The sequence below is a fragment of the Scyliorhinus torazame genome, chromosome 21 (assembly GCF_047496885.1).
Source record: "Scyliorhinus torazame isolate Kashiwa2021f chromosome 21, sScyTor2.1, whole genome shotgun sequence".
Classification (NCBI taxonomy): Eukaryota; Metazoa; Chordata; class Chondrichthyes; order Carcharhiniformes; family Scyliorhinidae; genus Scyliorhinus; species Scyliorhinus torazame.
Genome location: NC_092727.1, coordinates 68,355,866 through 68,371,653, shown reverse-complemented (window position 1 = coordinate 68,371,653; position 15,788 = coordinate 68,355,866). Strand labels below are relative to the sequence as shown.

Here is a 15,788-nt window from a genome sequence, read left to right as displayed (position 1 = left end):
GGACAGGATCGTCATTCCGCACAGCATGTGGAACCTCGTCCTTGAGCAGCTCCATGAGGGCCACCTGGGAATGGAGAAATGCGCCGGGCCCGTGAGGCAGTGTACTGGCCTGGAATCAACGAGGACATTGCCAACGCCGTTCTTAACTGCCCAACATTTTTGGTTCGTCTACAAGACGGCTCTCTTCTTCGCCGAAATAGGCGGGCACTACGACTCCTTCCTCGCTCGCTACCAGATCATCATGTACCCGTCACGGACTTTGCAGATCTCCCTTTCGCTCTGCCACCCTCCGAGTCTGACACAGTCCCGTCCATTCCAGAACAGGTGGCCCCTGACCCACCCTTGAGACGGTCAACATGAATTTGTCGCCCACCTTAGAGACTAAATTTATGAACTGCCTGAATTCATGGACTCTGAACTCATGAACTGATTGTTTCATTACCCTGTTTGATTAACTCACTGGTTTGTACATACTGTTGTTCCAGTTATATTTTGTGTTACATACGGCCCATCTGCACTAGGCAACTTCCAATGTAAACATCTTAGAGTTTCTGCACATAGTCCTGTAAATATGCTCGCATGTGCCATACATAGTTAGGAACATTCGCATATTACATTATTTATTGCCACAAACACACAATGTTTTTAGAAAAGGGGGGATGTCATAATATACACATCAGTATATGATGGTGCAGAGACACACACTGACTGACACACTGAAAGACCAATCAACACACACAACACAGCAGTCAATCACCAGTTAGGGCACGGTTACTATAAAGACAGAGGGCACTAGTTTTCCCGCTCATTCGGGATGCAGCCTCTGAGACAGACAGTGCCTGCAGTCAGTAGCACAAACATCCACCATGTGCTAGCAGTATAGGCTGGTCAGGTTAGGCATAGGTCTTCAGTCAATCTAACATAGTGTCGACCCACAGTGCAAGTATGTTTAACAGCTCTTAGTTAAATAAAATAGAGTTATACTATTACATGTGTTGGTAGCCTGTCTATGTTACTGCGAAGGTAAACGCAGTCTCCACAGATCCAGAGTACCCAACACATCAATATCAATGCAATTTATTTTATTACAACAGTGACCAAAGTGAACACAAGCCAACCACTCTTTCCTCATGCCATGTTTCCACTGGGTGCTCATACCTGCCTTTTCTTCTCCAAGTGCATCTCCATGCCCCTTCCTCAGTACACAGGCCAGGGCTCAGAAGTCAGCTCTGAGCTGCTGTCCTGAGAAATGGCTCATCGGACAGCTGGACTTTATCCATTACTATCCCGTCAGATTGTGGGGGATGTAGGAGATTTGTGACCTTCATTCATCTATTGTACACACACATTCTGGAGAGCCTATTGTACACACACGTCTATTGTCCACATAAATCCTACAGAGTTGATTGTACACCCACATCATTGTACAGACAATCCTACAGAGTCAATTGTACACACACAACTGTTGTACATATACACACGTCTATTGTACACACACATCGTACAGACTCGATTGTACTCACACATCCTACACAGTCTCTTTACAAACACACATCTATTGTACACATACATGTCTATTGTACACACACACACACCTATTCTACATACACATGTGTATTGTGTACACACATCCTACAGAGTCAATTGTACACAGACATCTATTGTACATGCACATGTCTATTGTACACGCACACGTCTATTATACATGCACAGGTCTATTTTCACACACATGTCTCTTGTACACAGACACATGTCTATTTTACACATGCATGTCTATTGTACATTCACATGTCTATTGTACACACACATCCTACAGAGTTGATTACACACATACGTCTATTGTACACACACATCCTACTAGAGTCTATTGTACACACACACGTCTATTGTACACAGACACATGTCTATTTTACACACACATGTCTATCCTACACGCATATGTCTATTGTACACACACATCCTACAGACTCTATTGGTCTGGTGCAGACCTGATGTAAGCTTCGAAACAGGCTAGCCAATGTCTTTTTGGCGTTGCCTGATTGCGGATCCAGCTGCAGGCGATCCGGCTTGGTGCGGTGGTCCATCTTCTGAAAACTTTAGTGTAATAAATTGATGCACAATCAATTACACAAAGACGAGAGTTGGATGTAATCGAGGCTTTATTACACTAAGATGTGTGGCCTCCTACAGCAGCTGGCGAAATGGATGCTGTACGAGGAGCACACATATTTATACCCCGCCTACTGGGCGGAGCCAGCAGGCAGGGAAATACCTCCGTACCTGTAGTACAGGGCCTTACCACAAAGAACCTAATATATACATCAGTGGTGACTACCACATATTGTACACACACATCCTACAGACGCTATTGTACATACATGTCTATTGTAAACACAGACATCTATTGTACATGCACATGTCTATTGTACACACACATGTCTATGATACATGCACACATCTATTTTATGCATACATGTCTTGTGCACAGACGCACGTCTATTTTACACATACACGTCTATTTTACACGCACATGTCTATTGTATACACACATCCTACAGAGTCTATTGTACACACGTCTATTGTACACACGCATCCTACAGAGTCTATTGTACACACACATGTCTATTGTACACAGACACATATCTATTTTACACACACATGTCTGTTGTACACGCACATGTCTATTGTACACACACATCCTACAGACTCTATTGTACATGCACACGTCTATTGTACACACACATCCTACAGAGTGTACTGTAGACACATACATCCATTGTACATACACATCCTGCAGAGTCTATTGTACACACACACGTCTATTGTACACACACATCCTACAGAGTCTATTGTACACACATGTCTATTGTACGCACACACGTCTATTGTACACACACATCCTACAGAGTCTATTGTGCACACATGTCTATTGTACATGCACACGTCTATTGTACACACACATCTAGTGTACACACACATGTCTATTGTACACACACACGGCTATTGTACATGCACACATCTATTTTCCACACGTCTATTGTACACGCACATGTCTATTGTATACACACATCCTACAGAGTCTATTGTACACACATACGTCTATTGTACACACGCATCCTACAGAGTCTATTGTACACACACACGTCTATTGTACACAGACACATATCTATTTTACACACACATGTCTATTGTACACGCACATGTCTATTGTACACACACATCCTACAGACTCTATTGTACATGCACACGTCTATTGTACACACGCATCCTACAGAGTCTATTGTACACACACACGTCTATTGTACACAGACACATATCTATTTTACACACACATGTCTATTGTACACGCACATGTCTATTATACACACACATCCTACAGACTCTATTGTACATGCACACGTCTATTGTACACACACATCCATTGTACATACACATCCTGCAGAGTCTATTGTACACACACACGTCTATTGTACACACACATCCTACAGAGTCTATTGTGCACACATGTCTATTGTACATGCACACGTCTATTGTACACACACATCTAGTGTACACACACATGTCTATTGTACACACACATGGCTATTGTACATGCACACATCAATTTTACACACGTCTATTGTACACGCACATGTCTATTGTATACACACATCCGACAGAGTCTTTTACATGCACCCATCCTACACTCACTCACCCCTGGCAAACCGAGGTCTTACCCTGGGTGCATTGTGGTAGCTGCCATCCCTCCTGCAATGCAGCAACTCTGCCCCTCGAGTCCTCCATCCTGGGAAAAGCCTGTCGTCAGCCCAGCGAGTCCCTATTAGGTGATCAGTTTGGTGGGCCGTCCACAAAGGACGCGAGGTGAGACTCTCTGGTTCTCCAGACAGGACCAGCAAAATCCGTACTGCCTCGATTAAATTCCACCGATACAGTGACTGTGTAGAGGGAATATTTAAATTTCATCAATTGCCCTGGGTAAATCTCCATGTTCTCTGTTACCTCCTTCAGCAATGTGACAAATCCAAAACAAACAAGTTGGAAGAGCACGAGATTGAGGAGTTCTGCAAGTTTCTGATGCAGCGACCAGAATTGGAGCAGATCTTTAACTATTACTTAGGAAAAGACCAGGTCCTGAATGTCAGTGGGATGAAGAATTTCTTAAAGGAACAGAACGAAATCGCCACGGACGAAAATGTGATGGCGATTATACACAAATATGAACTGAATGAAACAGGTATGGCAAATCTTCACCTTTCTGTGCTTACAGCGGGGTCACATCTGTACGTCTGTTAATAATAATGCTCTGAGTTATATTACTCTGTCTTGTCAAAATTTCTCAAATTGAATATTTTGCAAAGTAAAGGAACTATTTCCAGGAAAATGAATACAGTGATCACTTTTAACACCAAGAACATCCCCAACAGCCTGCAGAATGAGATCCTGTGTGTTTTTAAGTACTTACTCTAAGGTCCGGTACTTACTGGTCCTTACTGGGTACTTACTGGGCACCACGATAGCATAGTGGTTAGCACAGTTGCGTCACAGCTCCAGGGTCCCAGGTTTGATTCCCGTCTGGGTCACTGTCTGTGCGGAGTCTGCACGTTCTCCCCGTGTGTGCGTGGGTTTCCACCGGGTGCTCCGGTTTCCTCCCACAGTCCAAAGATGTGCGGGTTAGGTGGATTGGCCATGCTAAAAAATGTTAAGTGGGGGTTACTGTGTTACGGGGATAGGGTAGATATGTGGGCTTAAGTAGGGTGCTCTTTGTAAGGGCCGTTGCAGACCCGATGGGCCGAATGGCCTCCTTCTGCACTGTAAATTATATGACTCTATGACCAAGAGGACTTGCTCCTCCCTTTCACTGTGAATCAAAACCACCAGGGCTGGATCTGACATTGCAGTAATTCCTCACCACTGCGCCATACCTTAACCCTACATCAGGTGCTCAAATGCTAGTGTCAATAGTTCCAACCCACAACCTTCGATCCTGGACACAAGGAAGCTAACAACTGAGCCAGCATGGTGCAGTGGTTAGTAAGTGATGTTGGCATCAATCGTATTATACAAGATGGATGATGTCCTGGACCCCACGGAAGCTGCCCTCATGGTGCTGCTGGCAGGCCAAGCACCCAGACATCGGAGAAGGTGGCATCAGCAGCGTCAACAGAGGCCCGAGGCGGCAATCCATGTGCAGGTCCCCGTCCCACACCCTGAGGACCCGGCCGGCCATCAGGCCAGGGACGGACCCAGAGGGGGAGGTGTATAGGCATAGCTGGTCCTCCGAGCAGATGACGGACAACATGTACTGCAGGGGGCTCCGCCTCAAAAGGAGACACTGCAGCACCTGCGGCATCTCCTTGCGGACTTGGCACCACGTGGAGGAGGAGGATACCCGCTCCGCTCCCGGTGGTCATCAAGGTTACCACAACCCTGAACTTTTATACCTCAGAATCATTCAAGGGCTCGAGCGGGGACTTGTGAGGCATCTCACAAGCTGCAACCCACAAGTCTATCCGTGAAGTCACGGATGCCCTGTTTGCCCGGGCAGGAACTATATAAACCTCGACCTGGACCAAGCACAACAAGATACCCAGACAGCAGGATTCTCCACCTTCGCCAGGATGCCCCAGGTCCAGGGGGTAATAGATGGCATGCACTGGGGCATCAGGTAGTGCCCTACATCAACAGGAAGGGGTTCAATTCCCTGAACGTCCAACCTGTGCAACCATTACATGAAGATCATGGGGAAGATTCTCCATCGGCGGGATCCTCTGCTTCACCGGCAGTATACTCAGGCCCGGGATCGTGCCAGAAAACTGGTCTGGCGGGATGGAGAATCCAGCCCCATGCACACGTGTGCCGCTTCCCAGGAAGTGTGCACAACAGCGACATCCTGGGGCAGTCGGACATCCCCGGCCTCTTGGAGGACCACTCCAGGATAGCCGGCTGCCTCTTGGGGGATAAGGGGTATCCTCTTAGGGCCTGGCAATGACGGCAGCACAGAGGCCAGAGACCGAGCCGGAGACCCAATGTCATGAGGCCCAGGTAGCCATTGGGGCTGTCATTGAGCAGTGAATCGAACTGCTCAAAATGTGGTTCTGATACCTCGACCCCTCTGGTGGTGCACTGCACAACCTCACACAGCAGCAGGCCGATGTGCAAGAGATGGAAGGGAGGAACAAGATGGAAAGGAAGAGGCTGAGGAGATGCCGGACCTTGAAGGATCTGGAGGACGAGCCCAGAGAAGACCCAGAGGGCCAGCCGGAGGAAGGAGGACAGGCGGCAGCGGCGAGGGTCTGGCATGCCCAGAGGGCCAGGGAGGCCCTCATCCTCGCCCGCTTCACATACGTCATGGCTTTGTCCATCACCGCACCCCATCCTCCCCTTCCCCCACCACCCATTTCCCCACCCCACCCATTCCAACCCCCAAACACCTTGTTCCAGCTGCCCCCCCCCCCCCCTCCTGCAAGTGTCTGTGTTACATCAGTCCAGGGTGCTGGGACTGTGTTGTCACTGTCAAAGGCGGGGGGAGGGTGTGTGTGTGTGGGGGGGGGGGGGGGGGTGATCTAACCTACAGAAAGCTGAGAACTAGTGCTCCTCAATCTATCCATTGGGGTTTCCTCACACAGGTTTTATCTGGGCGGCACGGTAGCACAGTGGGTAGTACTGTTGCTTCACAGCGCCAGGGTCCCAGGTTCGATTCCCGGCTTGGATGACTGTGCGGAGTCTGCACTTTCTCCCCGTGTCTGCGTGGGTTTCCCCCGGGTGCTCCGGCTTCCTCCCACAAGTCCTGAAAGCCATAGGCCGGGATTCTCCGGTACTGGCTCCAAGGAGTGGCGTGAACCACTCAGGCTAGGCCGGCGCTGGAGTGGTTGGTGCCACGCCAACCAGCGCCGAAGGGCCTCCGCCGGCCGGTGCGAGTTGGCGCATGCGCAGGAGCGGCAGCGTGTTCTGGCGCATGCGCAGAACCGCTGGTGTGATCCCTGCGCAAGCTCAGGGAGTTTCTTCTCCGCGCCGGCCATTGCAGAGCTTTACACAGGTCGGCGCAGAGGGAAAGAGTGCACCCACGGCACAGGCCCGCCCGCAGATTGGTGGGCCCCAATCGCGTGCCAGGCCACCATGGGGGCCCCACCCGGGGCCGGATCCCCCCGTGCCCCCCCGAGGACTCCGCAGGCCGCCCTCAGAGCCAGGTCCCGCCAGTACGGATCTGGTCTAATCCACGCCGGCGGGACTGGCCGAAAACGGGCGGCCGCTCGGCCCATCGGGGACCGGAGAATCGCCGGAGGGGCCACTGCCAACGGCCCCCGACCGGCACGGCGCGATCCCCGCCCCCGTCAAAAAAACGCGTAGGAGAATTCGGCAGCCGGCGTCGGAGTGGCGGGGCGGGATTCACGCCGCCCCCCCCCCCCGCTCCCCCGGCGATTCTCCGACCCAGCACGGGGTCGGAAAATCCCGCCCGTGCTGTTAGTTGAATTGGACATTCTGAATTCTCCCTCTGTGTACCCCAACAGGCGCCGTAATGTGGTGACTCGGGGATTTTCACAGTAAATTCATTGCAGTGTTAATGTAAGCCTACTTGTGACAATAGAGATTATTATTATTATGCCATGACTCCTACCTTGCTGAGTGCTTGCTCACACCCATCACCTGCACGTGGTGTGCCTTGGAGGGGGGGGGTGAGATGGAATCCCTGGGAGTTGGGGCAGGGAACTGGGGGTCGGCCTGCAATGCAGAATAACGTGACAGAGGTGTCATATTTCTTGGGTGCAACATGTTTTAATGCTATCCATTTGTGAACCCAACTGTCCCTAATGGTGTTGCACCCCCATTCCCTATGCCTTCCACCCCTTCCCCCCCCATGAGGACCCAGCACCCCCTCCTTCCGGTCACTGCCCATAGGACTCTGGGGGCCACCTCGGGATAAAGGAGCAGCTGGATTGGGTCTTGGCTACCCCTGCATCATCTGGCTCTGCCAGCCCTAGCGGCTCCTCAGTGTCTGCACCATAGTGTCGCCGCTCTCCGCGATGCTCATCGGAGACCGGGACATGCTTTGGAGAGTGCCTGGAAGGTGCACCTGGGACTGGGACATGTCCCCCAGTGACTCGGACATGCTACTGGGGCCCTCAGCCATGGCTGTCACTGGCCACGCCTTGGAAACATCCACTCATGCTGCCGACGTCGTGCACCAGGCTCTCACGGCGGCCGCCACCCTGGCAGTGTTGGCCTCGGTGCCACGCATTGCCGGCACCATCTCCTGCACTATAGCCTTTGGAAGTCCTCCAATCGGCTATGGATCTGCTCGAGTGTCACTGACATCTCTCTCTGAATCCCTATTGAGTGCAGCAGCTCTGCGGAAACCTGGTCCAGAGGCTCAGCATCTGACTGGGACCCAGCCCCACGACTGCTGTTCCACCTGGATATTCCTGCATCCACCTGATGTGCATCAGCAACTGTGTGCTGCTCACCGGAGTGTGCCCCAGAAGCCTGCCCACCACTTTCGCCCACCGAGATGTGTGTCTCGGTGCTAGTGGGGCGTGGGGATGACAGGTGTGCCGCAAATATGTTGATCTCCTCGGAGCCCCCACTGTGGTGTTCTTTTGGGACGCTGGTGGGGGGCCACCCTGGATGGGCCGGCACCATCAGATGAAGATGCTTCGAGGGAATGGATTTGTGGTCAGTGAGAGGGATGGATCATTCTGTAAGGCCCACGTGTGACAGGTCATCTGGCTGGGGAGTGGTGGGTCCTCACCTCTGCGCCGTACGCCAGTCTCGATTTTGGTGACCGATCTATCCTTGGCCACCTCTGCATCCTCCAGGTCCCGTTCCTCATAGGGCATGAGTACCCTGATGTCCAGCACCCTGCTGTCCATCGTGGCCCTCTCCCTTCTGTTGTGGGCCAACTTCTCCTGTGGGAACACAGGAAGGGCATCATCAGCTGCATGCTTCATGCGTTGTGGGGCGATGGGAGTGGGGGTGGCAGGCGTGGGCAACGCTGAGGTTCAGAATGGTGCTGGGCCGGTGACAGGCACATGGTCATCGGAGGAGAGGGCTGGTGTCAACACACCCGTGCGGCCTGGTGGAGATCGTTGATCTTCTTATGGCACTCTTGGTGATGCTCCCCAAGCTGACGACCGCTGCCACTTACTCCCAGGCAGCACTGGCTTCCCTGTAGCTGACCCTCCGAGTCCCTCCGGGGAGCTGGGCATCCTGTCTGGACTAGACCGCGTCCAACATTCTGGCCAGGTTGGCATCCCCGTATCGTGGAGCTGGTCTCCTCGGTGGCGTGGCTGCGAGCTGTGTGGGGCTTGTTCTGCGGGATTGGTTTAAGTGTTGACAGGGAGCCGGCGGGCGCAGTTCTGACCTATCAGCCGGCAGGACCATCCTTTGCAGTATGAAGCTCCTGGGGCCTCATTAATTGGACCGATTAATGTTTGATACCTGTAATGATTGCGCCTGGTCGAGCGTCGATAAGCTCATGGCAGTTCCCACTTGCTAACACGCTTAGAACTTTCTGCGATAAATCGAGACCTATATGTTTGTAGAAAATGCCTGTTCTTTAGTCTCAGTCACTGCATGTAACAATCCAGATGTTTACACATTATCTTTTTTTCTTGTGAGTTATAAATAAATAAAGTTAACCTTCCAGACCATGTCTCCTGTATTACGGCACAGTGACTCCTGTTGTTCAAATCCCAGAGTGCATTGCAGTGTTGGGCATTTTTTGGCAAAAGCCACCATCATGAAAAAACAGTCAGTCAGAGGAAATATTGGCAAGACGGAAACACCTAAAAGTGATTCATTCGTTTGGAAAAAAAATACAAGCTGGTGATTAAGAGTAAGTGGAAAGATTTAACATCCAAATCCCAACAACCATGGAAAATTGCATAATACGGAGTGGATTGGGCGAACTGACAGAGATAGAAAAGTGTAATGGAGACTAAAGAGGGGAGAAATCATCGTGAGTGAATTAGATCGATATAGGATAGCCAATAACTGAGAAAGTGTTAAAGAGGAGTACGTTTACCCAGAGAATGATGACAATGGGGGATGCTCGAGCACACAGAGTAATAGAATCAGAGATTATTGATGTACTTAATGGTAGACTTGATGTTAGAATCATAGAATCCCTACATTACAGAACGAGGCCATTTGGCCCATCGAATCTGCACTGACCCTCTCAAAGAGCACCCTACCTAGGCCCAGTCTCCCACCCCAACCCCATAACCCCACATAACCTTTGGACACTATGGAGCGACTTAGCATGGTCAATCCACCTAACCTGGGGGGGGGGGGACTCCGAATGGTGCAGCCTCATCAGATGGGGTTCCTGCGAGATAATGGGCATGTGGTCAGTGAGAGGGAAGGATTACTTTGTCTGACGCGAACAGTTCACTTGAGACAGGTCATCTGGGTGAAGGGGCATTGGATCCTCACCTCTCTTGCACAAGCCAACCTCGCTGTCGGTGACTGTTCTCTCCTTGGGCAATTCCACAATTTCAAGGGCCCTTTCCTCATTGGGGGTGAGGACTCAAATCTCCAGGATTCCTCCTCCTGTCTTGGCCCTTTCCCGTTTATTATTACCTATATTTGACTGCAGGGGCAAAGAGAGGGCATTGTGAGTCGCACACTTGATAGGTCAAGGGTGTCTATAGGTCAACGGTGGCATGTATGGGCACTGCAACTGAACATGAAGGGATTGCACTGGTGTGTGCCAGGGGGTTCTGAGGAACAAGCACGAAGATCAGGGGCGAGATTCTCCGACCCCCCGCCGGGTCGGAGAATCGCCGGGGGCTGGCATGAATCCCGCCACCGCCGGTTGCCGAATTCTCTGGTTGGCGGGCCCCCCCCGACGATTCTCCGGCCCGAATGGGCCGAAGTCCCGCTGCTAGAATGCCTGTCCCGCCAGCGTGGATTAAACCACCGCTCTTACCAGCGGGACAAGGCGGCGCGGGCGGGCTCCGGAGTCCTGGGGGGGGCGCGGGGCGATCTGGACCCCACGGTGGCCTGGCTTGCGATCGGGGCCCACCGATCTGCGGGCGGGCCTGTGCCTTGGGGGCACTCTTTTCCTTCCGCCTTCGCCACGGTCTCCACCATGGCGGAGGCGGAAGAGACTCCCTCCACTGCGCATGCGCGGGGATGCCGTGAGCGGCCGCTGACGCTCCCGCGCATGCGCCGCCCGGCAATGTCATTTCCGCGCCAGCTGGCGGGGCACCAAAGGCCTTTCCCGTCAGCTGGCGGGGCGGAAATCAGTCTGACTCGGGCCTAGCCCCTCAAGGTTAGGGCTTGGCCGGTCAAGATGCGGAGGTTTCCGCACCTTTGGGGCAGCGCGATGCCGGACTGATTTGCGCCGTTTTTGGCGCCGGTCGGCGGACATCGCGCTGATTACGGAGAATTTCGCCCCAGATGTGGGACGGTGCGAGGCATCAGCCAGTGGATTGGAGAGGGGGGGGTTGGAAATTTGAGGGATGGCAGGCAGAACGCGTGCCAGGAGAGAGGTGGTAACTTACCCCTGCAGCTAGTTGGAGGTGGTTGGTCTTCTTCTGACATTGGACGACAGTCCTCCTCGTCATGCTGCCCACACTGACAGCCAATTCTAAACTCTCCCAGATGGCATTGCTAACCCTGCTGCTGGTCTCCATTGAGGGGACAGGGTGTCCCGCCTGTCATCCACAGCGTTGTGATGTCACCATGCCCAAAGTGAGGAGTGGGTCTACGTGCTGCCATGCTTGTGTGTTGACTGGGAGTGAGTGGTTGAGGGAGTGTTTAAAGCAGCTCCCCCTTGTTAGCGGCGAGAAGCTGAGCCGTGAGTCGTGCGAATCAGACGGCGAGACAGCCGGAAAAGCTTGTGGGGGCTCATATTTGGCACTATGTGTTGTTGAATACAGTCCGTGATCTTGCCAATACAGCCGTCGTGAAAGTCCCTGCCAAACATGCCCAAAACCGGACTTTGAAATTTTTCTGTTGTATCGCATTGGCATGGGATACAGGGAAATTTGGCTATCTGGATACAGAATTGGCTGGCCGAAAGAATACAGCAAGTGATAGTGGATGGAAAGTATTCCGCCTGGAGGTCTGTGACCAGTGGTCTCCCGCAGGATCTGTTCTGGGACCTCTGCTCTTTGTGGCTTTTATAAATGACTTGGATGAGGAAGTGGAAGGGTGGGTTAGTAAATTTGCCAACGATGGTTGGTAGAGTTGTAGATAGTGTTGAGGCCTGTTGCATGTTACAACGGGACATTGACAGGATGCAGAGCTGGGCTGAGAAGTGGCAGATGGAGTTCCCCTAGATAAATGTGAAGTGATTCATTTTGGAAGGTCGAATTTGAATGCTGAATACAGGGTTAAAGGCAGGATTCTTGGAAGTGCGGAGGAACAGAGGGATCTTGGGATCCAAGTACATCGATCCCTCAAAGTTGCCACCCAGGTTGATAGGGTTGTTAAGAAGGCGTATCGTGTGTTGGCTTTCATTAACAGAGGGATTGAGTTTAACAGCCGCGAGGTTTTGCTACAGCTTAATAAAACCCTGATTAGACCACACTTGGGAATATTGTGTCCAGTTCTCGTCGCCTCATTATAGGAAGGATGTGGATGCTTTGGAGTGGGTGCAGAGGAGATTTACCAGGATGCTGCCTGGACTGGAGGGCATGTCTTATGAAGAAAGGTTGAGGAAGCTGGGGCTTTTCTCACTGGAGTGAAGAAGGAAGAGAGGTGACTTGATAGAGGTGTACAAGGTGATGAGAGGCATGGATAGAGTGGATAGCCAGAGACTTTTCCCCAGGGTGGAAATGGCTGTCATGAGGGGACATAAATTTAAGGTGATTGGAGGATGGTATAGGGGAGATGTCAGAGGTAGGTTCTTTACACAGAGAGTGGTGGGTGTGTGGAATGCACTGCCAGAGGAGGTGGTGGAGTCAGAGTAATTAGGGACATTTAAGCGACTCTTGGGCAGGCACATGGACAGCAGTAAATTGAAAGGGTGTAAGTTAGGTTGATCTTAGATTAGAATAAGTGGTCGGCACAACATCGTGGGTTGAAGGAGCCTGTACTGTGCAGTACTGTTCTATGTTCTATCACACCCAACCTCTCAGGCCCGTGACCTTTCACCAGGTTCCCACCCCTGTTAAATTTCAGACAAACGGACGGTGGGCAGGCTTCCCAAGTGACCCTGTGTGCAAATCTGCTGGTGGTGGGCATAACATTCTGCCCAGTAAAGTAATCAATGCACTGAGTGTGGTAGAGACAGATTGTATCATGGCATTCAAAAGGGAATACTTGTATTATTGTCTGAAAAGGAAAGGTTTGCTGAGTAATGAGAAAAGGCTGGGGAGTGTTTTTTATTCATTCATGGGCCAGCATTTATTGCCCATTCCTAACTGCCCTTGAACGAGGCCATTTCAGAGGGCAGTTACTGCCCAAACCAGGTAAGGATGACAAATTTCCTTCCCTGAAGGATGTTAATGGTCCAAATGCTTTTTACGTCAATGAATCCATTGAATCCCTACAGTGCAGAAAGAGGCCTTCAGCCCATCGAGTCTGCACCAACCGTCTGAAAGAGCACCCTAGCTGGCCCCCCACCCTCTAGCATAACCCCACCTAACCTGCACATCTTTGGACAATAAGGGGCAATTTTGCCTGACCAATCCATCTAACCTGCACATCTTTGGACTGTGAGAGGAAACCGGAACACCCGGAGGAAACCCACGCAGACACAGGGAGAACATGCAAGCTCCACACGCGACAGTCACCCAAGGCCGGAATTGAACCCAGGTCCCTGGCACTGTGAGGCAGCCATGCAAACCACTGTGCCACCTTATTGCGATCCTATTCATGGTTTCTTGAATTCAAATTTCATCACCTGCCTTGGTTGGATTCAAACTCGGGTCCCCAGAGCAATGGGCTGCACTGTAGAACAGTGGTTCGCACTGTTGCTTCACAGTGCGAGGGACCTGGGTTCGATTCCCGGTTTGGGTTACTATCTGTGAAGAGTCTGCACGTTCTCCCCATGTCTGCGTGGGTTTCCTCCGGGTGCTCCAGTTTCCTCCCACAAGTCCTGAAAGATGTGCTTGTCAGGTGAATTGGGCATTCTGAATTCTCCCTCAGTGTACCCGAACAGGCGCCAGAATGTGGCGTCTAGGGGATTTTCACAGTTCTTCACTGCAGTGTTAATGTAAGCCTACTTGTGACAATAATAGAGATTATTATTATTAACCTGTCCTGCTGGATTACTAGTCCAGCAACAATACCACTTCGCCACCACCTCCCCGAGTGGGACTGGATGAATTGATGTTGCAGTGATCCAGTATGGACACGAGGGACTGAATGGTCTCTTTCTGTGCGGTAGCTATTCTATGATTCTATTTGACATAGGAGGCAATTTAGTGCCTTTTAGGAGTGTTTTGTCAAGATTATTCCACAGTGGGTTCAGTGGAGTGCAGATGGTTTTCGGCTACAGGTCCTTGAGGATCACTGAGCTGTGGTGACATTAGTGAAGGAGGGACACAGCTAGACTCATGAAGATCCAACTTAGCTCTAAGTCTGCAAGCCTTGTTCTTGACTTCAGTGTAGATAAGCAGGCAACAAGCCCATAATCGTTATAGCAAGTAAGATCTGCATTTACTTAGCACCAAAATACATCACAACCCCTTTCCCGGCTAGTGAAGTACACTTGAAATGTAGGCACCGTTGTAATACTGGAAACACAGCCAAACAGCAAAAAGTAATGTGAGAAGGACAGAATAATCGTGGATAATAATAATGTTTATTAGTGTCACAAGTAGGCTTACATTAACACTGCAATGAAGTTACTGCAAAAAGTTGCCACACTCCGGTGTCTGTTCAGGTACACGGAGGGAGAATTCAAAATGTCCAATTCACCTAACAAGCACGTCTTTTGGGACTTGTGGGAGGAAACCGGAGCACCCGGAGGAAACCCTCGCAGACACGGGGAGAACATGCAGACTCTGCACAGACAGTGACCCAAGTCGGGAATCGAACCGGGGACCCTGACACTGTGAAGCAACAGTGCTAACCACTGTGTTTAGGATATTGATCGAGGGTAAGGATTGATCAGGACCTCGGGGCTATCTGCTGCTCTTCTTTGCACAGCACCATGGGAAATTTTACACCTGAGATGGTGGACAGGACCTCCGTTTATTCTGAACGATGGCACCTCCGACAGAGCAGCACTCCCTCAGCCTTCCACTGGCGTGTCAGATAGATTGTGGCCAGAATTCCACGCTGCCCCCACTGACTGGTTTACAGGCGGGTGGCAGGGGTGGGTGCGGGAAACGAAAGTAACCAGATCCGATCCCCCCCCCAATCCACTGACCACACAGTGATTTTACATGAAAGTAGGTAAGGTCTCAATCCTGCCAAATTAAGACCACCAGGTGTCCAGTAAGTGGCCAATTAAGAGCCATTTCCCACCCAGCTTCAATTTTAAGGGTGGCGGGAGGATTAATCTTGTGGTGGGGAAGCCGGATAATTAAGGGCTCAAATGTTGAGGGCCTTCTGAAGTCCCTTAAGGTCTAGTGGCCGCTGGATCGGATTTCCCCACCTGAGATCGCCCCCTTTGCCCCGCTCCCTTCCCTACCCTACCTGCCCTGCGATCCCTTAAACTTAGCTTGACCTCTGGTGGCTGGACGCAGCCTTTCTCTTGCAAGGACTGAGAGCTACCAACCAACCAGATTGACCAACAGCTCCCTCAGGTGGGCCTTCCTCCCGAGTGAGAGGCACAAGTCCCGTCTGTAGCCCCTTAAGGCTCGTTTGAGCGTGAAATACCTGCGAGGCAC

General features: G+C 51.3%; 1 protein-coding gene across 1 annotated transcript in view; it reads left to right on the top strand.

The window, feature by feature from the left end:
* The window catches only part of LOC140398336 (1-phosphatidylinositol 4,5-bisphosphate phosphodiesterase delta-3-like), a 567,936-nt gene that overhangs the window by 230,224 nt on the left and 321,924 nt on the right, over nt 1-15,788 (top strand). Inside the window, exon 5 of the mRNA XM_072486917.1 lies at nt 4,009-4,234. Coding sequence (XP_072343018.1) covers nt 4,009-4,234 — 226 coding nt within the window. The remainder of the gene's footprint in view (nt 1-4,008; nt 4,235-15,788) is intronic.